The 8600-nt window shown below is 48.9% G+C and overlaps 1 protein-coding gene and 1 long non-coding RNA gene across 2 annotated transcripts; both read left to right on the top strand.

Annotated features, from left to right (window-relative positions):
• Positions 1 to 2263: 2263 nt before the first annotated feature.
• Positions 2264 to 3063, top strand: LOC123089548 (uncharacterized). The gene is made up of 2 exons (XM_044511198.1): positions 2264 to 2513; positions 2612 to 3063. Exons 1-2 carry the CDS (start codon positions 2333 to 2335, stop codon positions 2896 to 2898), a joined length of 468 nt encoding a protein of 155 aa, XP_044367133.1. The 5' UTR covers positions 2264 to 2332; the 3' UTR covers positions 2899 to 3063.
• Positions 3064 to 6924: 3861 nt separating this feature from the next.
• LOC123089547 (uncharacterized) lies at positions 6925 to 7716 on the top strand. Its single transcript, XR_006442316.1, has 2 exons — positions 6925 to 7333; positions 7426 to 7716. It is a non-coding gene; the product is annotated as an uncharacterized lncRNA (long non-coding RNA).
• The last annotated feature ends 884 nt before the right edge of the window (positions 7717 to 8600 follow it).

Below are 8600 nucleotides of genomic sequence, written 5' to 3'. Positions count from 1 at the left end.
CGGAGACCAAAACCATTGCACTATATAAGATGCAATAATAAAAGTAAGAAAATAATACAAGTATCTATCCAAACATACAAGTAAGAATATTTTTCCTTTCAGAAAGAAGATAAGAACAAGAGGCTCACCACGGTGGTGCCAGCGATGAGATCAGCGCGGGTGATCGACGGCGGTGAAGACAGGGACGGGGCGTGACGGACCGCTAAACCTAGACAAATATTGAGGAAAATGGAGCTTGGAGGTCGAGCTTGGAGAGGAGAAAGCTGAAGTAGTGTGGCTCGGGCATTCCATCGAACACCTTGTGTGCATAGGAGGTGAGCTAGAGCACCACCAAGCCCTCTCCCCCTCGGCGGCCAGAAAAAACAGAGCAGTGTGCTCTGCTCTCACGCGAAGGGGTATATATAGGCACCTCATTGGTTCCGGTTGGTGGCATGAACCGGGACTAAAGGGGAGCCTTTGGTCCCGGTTGAAGCCACCAACCGGGACCAATGGTGGTGGGCCAGGAGCGAGGCCCATTGGTCCCGGTTCGTCCCACCAACCGGGACCAAAAGGGCCAGACGAACCGGGACCAATACCCACGAGGCCCCGGCCGGCCCCCTGGGATCACGAACCGGGGCGAATACCTCCGTTGGTCCCGGTTCGTGGCAGAACCGGGACTAATGGGCTGAGCAGGCCTGGGTCATTGCCCCCTTTTCTACTAGTGATGGTTGTCAAAGGCGGCTCGGACCATTCTCATTAACTCATCCCTCTCCAGTCTCCTCCTGTTCCATGAGACCCTGCACCATGAGATCACCAAAATTCAGTCCCGCTTTTACTGGGCCGGCGACAACAATAAGCAGAAATACCATATGGTTAGCTGGCCTGACATCTGCAAGCCTAGGAATCAAGGAGGCCTCAGGATCATGTTCTCCAAGTGCATGAATATCGCCCTCCTATCCCGTTGGCTCTGGCGGATCTCGCAAGGCCAGGGGGGCCTCTGGCTTGACATCATTCGGAACAAGTATCTACGTGGCCAACCCCTCGCCTTTTGTCAGAGATCTGGTGGCTCGCAGTTTTGCCAATCAGTCGTCCAGCTGCTCCCTGTCCTTCGCATCGGGACATCCATCTCGGTGGGGTCTGGATCGGCGACCTTATTCTGGTTTGACAGATGGGCTGGAGACTCCCCCTTCGCCGCGCGCTTCCCCGACCTCTTCTCCATCGCAGTAGAACCCTTGATCTCTGTCGAGAGGGCCCTTATTGACCTAGGGCACGTTGCTTTTCGGAGGCCCTTTGGCCCCCCGGAATCCGCCGCTTGGCGTGAGTTGCTGGACTGCGTTGCTCTTCACGAGCCTGTGGTGGATAGTCGTCCTGACCGGGTGAGATGGCGCCTCGAACCTTCGGGACAATTCTCCACCAAGTCTCTGTACCAGGCCATCGCTCCCTCCTCCGCCCCTCCCCCCCTTGCGACGGTGTGGTCCATCCGCCTGCCCTTGAAAATCCGGATTCATGTGGCAGTGGATTCGCGGTCGACTCCCGTCTGGCGTTGAGGTTCGCAAGCGCAATGGCCAGGGCTCCGGCCTCTGCCCGCTTTGCGGCGTTCCCGAGGACTCGAATCACATCTTCTTCTCCTGCGTATCCGCGCAATTCGTGTGGAGTTGCTTCCGTGACGTGGTGGGTGGAAATTGGTGTCACACCAACTTCCCCGACGTATATGACGAGCTCCAGTCCTCCCCCTTGTCTTCTCGCCACATTAGGTGGCTTGAGATTGGTGTCCTCTCTGGGACCCTCTGGACGATCCACAATAAGCTTGTGATCCAGTGCGCTTCTCTTCGACGGGCTACTGACGCTATCTTCAAACTGTCTGGTTTCTGGCAGCTTTGGCGGCCGCTTAGCCGCCCCCAAGACCGCGACGCCATCTCAGCCTTCATCGCCGACCTACACTCGATGGCAGTCCGCCTATCTCCACCGCCCCAGCCGCCACCGCCGGAACCCGACTAGACGCTTGTTGGGCTCCCTGGCTCTTTTCTTTTAGTTTTTTTTGGGCTTGTTGAGTTGTGCCCTCACCAGAACCTTCATCCTGTTTGTGAGACTTGGGTGCGTGTGTTTAAACTAGTCCATGTATGTCTGCTCTGTAGCGGTTTGCTTTATTTATAAAGCGGGGCGAAAGCCTTTTTCGGTATTCATCCTTTTCACTGGACAATTAATTAAACGCACGCAGTATCGACACAAGAAACTGCAGTTTGGAGGCAGTTATCACACATCAATCTCCTCTTGACAGAACGAGGTACACTAGCGAGTGATCAACTAATTAAGCTGTCCTCTGCCTAGCTGGCTAGTGACTTAGTGAGGATCAATGGCAATAGCATCCAAGCTGGAGTCACTCATGAAGCGACTGTGGAGCTATCTCCCCTCTTCTCTTAGCAGTTCCAGGAGCGACCCTCCGCAGCAGATTCCTGATCCCACCGGTGATCCTCCAGCCGCTAAAGCCGGGGACACTCCCGCCCTTCTTCAGGAGCCTCCACCGGCTCTTCAAGGTGTAAACTCAGGACTCGGCTACTTATCTACTTGCATACATGCGTTACGCACATCTTCTTGCTATTGATCATATTAGCGCACGATGCTGCACTTTCAGATCCTTTGCCGGAGAATCATTCTCCCAATGGCGAGATTTACGGCAACCAGATGCTTACCAGCTCCAAGAGCTACCCTTCGCACAAGATTCATGATCCTCCCCGTAAATTAATGGCGTCTGTGCGCTCCCGACTGGTGCAACTCTTGCCGCCGCAGCTAGGGAAGGGAAGCGACTGTGGAGCTGTCTTGCCTTCCTTAGCTACAGGAGCAACCCTGGAGCAGCTGATTTATGAACCCGGGCATCCTTCGCAAAGACGGAAGTCTTTGCAAAAATCGCACAGCCTGTAAGGTCCTGATATATAGTGGGCTAGAATAATGATATTGGCTGTTATGTACTATATTGTTGTCATATTGATTTTCCCTTCGACGCAGCAAGGCAGCATGTCATGTATAGTATTCATTTTGTAAACTTCTCCAATCAAATTGATCAAGAAATGTGCACCTTCACTCTGAGTTTTGTTCTCAAAGGGAGGTCCAAGTTATTGAACGTTGCCTCTTTTTGCGTCTTCTCTTGGTTTTGTCTGTTACAGATCGTATCAAACCCGAAACCCTATCAAACATGTAGCTCATATAGGTTCTTTGTGGGTAGTACTCATTGGGAAAGAACATTGGCCCGTGATGCATTGGTGGGATGACTCACAACTTGGAGAAAACCACAAAACTCCATATCCGTCGCTGATATGTGAGAAATATTTCTAAAATACCACAACAAATCCATTTCTTACATATATACGTACTATCTAGTAACACTAACTCTAACATCCTATAAACACCAGGCCTAACATGCAAAATTTCATCTTCAAGATCACATCCTTTAGACACTGACCCTAAAATTTTGCAATGGTGACCCTAACATACAAGTTTTCATCTACAAAATTATATCCTCTAGAGACTAAGGGCATCTCCAAAGCGGACCCGTAAACATCCCGCAACCGTCCGAACTACTCTGTCTAGACCGCCGAAGCCATCCAACGCGGTCATGTATCGGTCCGCGGGGCGGTCCGGACGCAATCTCCCGCAAAACGGAGACAAAAGTGGGGGAGCTTTGTGGGAGTCCGGACATGCGAAACGTTCAAATCTGACACCCCAGGCCCACCCAAAACCCTTCCCCGACCTCGCAACTCCATCCTCCCCATTTTCTCTCCTTCATTCTTTCTCTCTTGCTATCGCCGCCGCTCCACCACCCAGGCCACCACGGCACACCCCCGCCCGAAATCTGCGTCTCTGTCACCTCCAACGCTCCAGCAGGGATCCCCGCTGCTTCTCCTCCGTCTCCCTTCAACCCTCTGTCCTAACCGCTCCGCCAGGTACCATCCTCTACCGTGCCCGGCAACTGTTCGATGATCGCCGGAGCTGAAAACAGTTGTCCCTTATTCTTTTTACCAATGGATTCCGATTTGGAGTACATATATGAGCAGTATGTTGAGTTGTCCGAAGGCTCGTCGGACGAGGAGGAGTACTCCGATGAGACGGCGATGATGCAGGAGGTCCTTGAAGACGCGGAGCGTGCGGAGGAGCATGTTCTCAATTTCAAGGGCTCGATAAAGGATCATCGAGTGCTCAACCGCAACAAGGCGCGTGGGCATTTGACACTGATGGCCAACTACTTTGCCCCTGATGCACTATTCACTAACCATTTTTGTCGGCGTTTTCGGATGTGCAAGACTGTCTTCGACCGTTTGTACCATGGCGTCCGGTCCTATGATGACTACTTCATCCCGGAGAAAGATGTCGTGCAAACGCTTGGCTTCTCTGATTACCACAAGCGCACGGCCGCACTCCGGATGCTTGCATATGGCAAGGCCGCTCATTCGTGGGACGAGTACCTATGGATGTTAGAGAGCACATGCGGATATGCCATGGTTAGGTTTCCAATTGTCGTGGTCGAGGTGTTCGGACCTCAGTACCTGAGAGAACCAACTGTGGCAGAAACGGAGAGGCTCCTGGCAATCTCAGAAGCAAGAGGGTTGCCAGGTTTGCTTGGATCTCTTGACTGCATGCATTGAGAATGGAAAACTGCCCGAAGGCTTTACAAGGGCAATATCAGGGTCATATATATTAAGAAATCCATCATCATTCTTGAAGCTGTTGCATCCCAGGAATTTTGGATTTGGTACACTTTCTGTGGCATGCCCGGGTCTCACAATGACATCAACGTGCTGCAACGATCGACGTTGTTTGCGAGGCTGACTGAAGAAAAAGCTCCTCCTTGCCACTATACTATCAATGTACATGAGTACAACATGAGATACTATCTGGTTGACGGCATCTATCCTCCATGGGCTACCTTTGTCAGCACCATCTCAAACCCAGTTTGCCAGAAAAAGGCTCACTTCGTCCAAAGACAAGAAGCAACTAGAAAGGATGTTGAGCGGGCATTCTGAGTTCTGTAGGCCCGTTTCGCAGTTGTTCATGGACCTGTAAACAATAGGATCTGGAGACCTTGTGGGAGGTAATTGCATGTTGTGTGATCATGCACAACATGATCGTCGAGGATGAGAGTGACGATCTGCTGCAGCTCTGGAATTTGAGAACATGGGTGATACTATCCAACTTCTGGACGAGAATCCGGCCACATCTAAGAGTTTATTCAAATGCATCAACAAATTCGGCATCGACCAACTCACGAGCAGCTGAAGGAAGATCTGATTGAACATCAGTGGGCGGTGAAAGGGAACAACAATGTTGGGATGTAATATTTGGACTTTTTTAAATTTGAAGTAGTGCTACATGCGGCTATCGAATGTCTGTACCATTTGCATGCGGCTATTTTGATCCTGCGGAGTTGGAAAAAAAATAAGGAAGGCCGGATGTATGCAGCTACGGTTGGATGGCGTTCTCCTGCCTCCGTGTTCGCAGACCAGTCTCTTTATCCGCGGACAGATGCGGAAGGAATTTTGTGGGTTGCCGTTGAAGATGCCCTAAGCATAACATTTTGTAACACAAACACATAAATTTGATAAAGGGAAGGTACCCTCTCCTGGGTCCGTGTAGAGTGGAGAAGAAAGGTCTGCAATGATGTGTACCTGCTCCTCGGTCGGGAGTGCACTGGAATGTAATGTGTACCATGTTGGAACTCAGCATCGTGGTGTGTAGCGCGTTGGAGCATGGCGCATTAGTGTGTACCTCACCCAAGCCCTAGTGTAGCACATTTTCTACGATAGCCTGTCGGTGAATGATGTGTGTATTTTACACACGATTTTTGTTTAGTTTAACCCTGTTATTCTCGAGATTTATCTCAGCTTATCTTCATTTTACCATTTAGTTTGTTTTTCTTTGTTTTTTGGTTTACATGGTTTTTAGGTGGATTATATCTTCTGTGGACCTTTCACGATATTTGTAGTTGATTCTGTGGTGAAACGGGGAGGAGCTGGGAGCATAATTTGCCGGATTTCACCGAGAGTGACCTCATCATCAAATTGTGTCTCGTCAAGGCGAACAACTTTGATTTTTGGATCATCACATTGCACGGACTTATTCAATTTTAAATTCACGTCAACTTTGGTTATTATAGTAAGAAGGTAAGAGTTAATCAAACACACTACTTAATGCAATTAACAGCTCAAATCTATTTTATACTCTTACGTTTCATGTGAAAAGGAGAGGTAAGAGGGAGCATGTTAAAAAACCTCACAAAGTTATACCAAAATAATTTTAATATACCGAAACCGAACCGTACTTTAATTTTAATATTGTACTTACCGAAGTATTAACTGCTGTGCAAATAAAAACATATGAATCAAACGATATAAACCGAATGCACAGAGTTACTCTTTGATACCGCCGTCATCACTCCCATCTCACCAGCGACCCTCGGTCTTGTGAACTTAACCATAAGGCCGTCTGTTCCTACTTGATAGGGGCGGGTCCAGCCCAGCAAGCTGCCCGGGGCCACCTTCGTATACCGTAGCAATTGCTACACTATTTTGCTACGGTATACAAGGAATTTGGGCCTCATGCCCCAGGCCTGGGTCCTGGGCCTGGGTCCTAGATCCACCACTGGTTGTTGACTAGTCATTGCAGTATTGTCACTCCGATGATGTCGTCTCTACCTGCTCCGCCGCCGTCATCGACCTATCATCACGGTTTTGTTTTTTCCAGAAACACAAAACTAAAATATGAATTCAGTAGGTTAAGCTCGCACGTACGGTAGAGATTTTTAAAAATCCTATGGATTGAGCAACTCTGAAAACGTCGGATATCCGTTCCAATCTGCATGGTCACCACCCCCGGCGACCACCAATAAACAAAACTCTTGCCACGTGGTACTTCACTGACCAGCGCCATATTCTTTGTGTGAAGTGCAGTATTCATTCTATTCTTTGACTGGCCTGGTGTGGTCTGAACACTGAACTAGTAGGAGTAGGAGCACAGTCGTCGTCTTGGCGTGGTGGTTTGAACGGCCGCGTTCCTCAATTTTCCTGTCCATTGATTTCTTCTTCACTCGTCGTTTTGACTCGATGAACGCGCGTGTTGGTAGCTCACTTCACTGGGAGAGCGAGGATATATAAGTGGATTATTTGGAGACACATCACACATCAACCTCCTCTTGGCACAGCACTGAGCAACCATCATCAAGCTGCCCTTTGACGCAACATGTCATAGTGTGCTCCGATCAAATTGATCAAGAAATGTGCAGTTCAGAATTTTGTTTTGAAAGGGAGGGGTAGAGCCGGCTACTGAACTTTGCCGCTTTGCATCATGTGTTGGTTGTCTGTTACAGGTTCGTATCAAACTGTATGCAACTCATATATGTTCTTCTTTATCACAAAATAAAAAAAAAATCATAAATCATATATGTTCTTTGTAAACCAGTCTCTCGGTTGGAGGAACGACGATGTGTATCTACCGAGATTTGATAACGAGATTCACCGATATGGCTACATCTCCGGGGCCTGACTACGGGCGCTCCTCCCCGTAACACCATCACAATACCGCACTTCAGACGCCGGCACACGCCGGCTGCTCCCTTGTGTGACTGTGTTATTATATTGGCTTCGGTTACATAATGTGTCTACCCCATAATATATAATAGGCCTAGAATACAGGTGTCCTAATAGGGCACGACTCCGCTTGTACAAATATATTCGACACAATTCTAACAAATTTCACCTTGCCGAATATTCTCCACCACCTCGGAATCATCCATGCATCGGATCTCCATGTATATTGGACTTGAGATTATACCACGAGCATTTTTGCTACTTCCAGACTCCATATGACTCCACCTGCAACTGTAGTCTCTTCTCGCCTTCTTCTCTTGAGCAAAATTAAGTTACTCTTCTACTCTAGTTTGCGCTCCCGACTTTCGGAGACACCATTCACTCTCTGCGTGAAAATGAACAACACACATATTGGACACATATAAGAGTTACCTGAATTCAAAATCCTCATCCGTTCTTAACTGTCTGTCTGAAACTTGAAGGAATACCATTGCCCTGTGTCACCCTGAGTTGAATTCGCAATTGTCTCTGTATAGTCTCTGATATGTCCCACCGCTATATCACTCCACCTGCTTCTATCTTGTCATCCGCTCTTTGCCATGTGCACTGAACATCACAGAATATACGGCCATGTACTCTCTCGGCTTTTAACAATTTCAGACTTTCCTGCCACTTTCTTAGATTCCCCATGGTCAATTCCTGTCCACCAACTAGCACCGATAGGCTCAGCCACCAATTTGAATGTAGTACTAGTTAAACTGCTTTAACACTGTCTGCACACTTTGTCTGACCACCAGTGCCTTGGTCTATTGATGTGCCTCGTGCTTACCGAATGCCTCGTTGTTATCACTGCGTCGAGTCTCTGTTGTCCTGGTCGAGTCTCTAGGGCCGCGAACCCACACACTCAACCCCCACTGCGGAGAACCACCGATCATCACCAACCGATGTCGAGTATCACGTCTCCACCAGACCATTGTGCCCCAGTTTAAGCCATGTGTACTTCGCTATCCCACTAAAATAGGCTTCGATTCTCCGGCATCTTACACT

The sequence above is a fragment of the Triticum aestivum genome, chromosome 4B (assembly GCF_018294505.1).
Source record: "Triticum aestivum cultivar Chinese Spring chromosome 4B, IWGSC CS RefSeq v2.1, whole genome shotgun sequence".
NCBI classification, from domain to species: domain Eukaryota; kingdom Viridiplantae; phylum Streptophyta; class Magnoliopsida; order Poales; family Poaceae; genus Triticum; species Triticum aestivum.
This window is presented reverse-complemented; position numbering and strand designations above follow the sequence as displayed.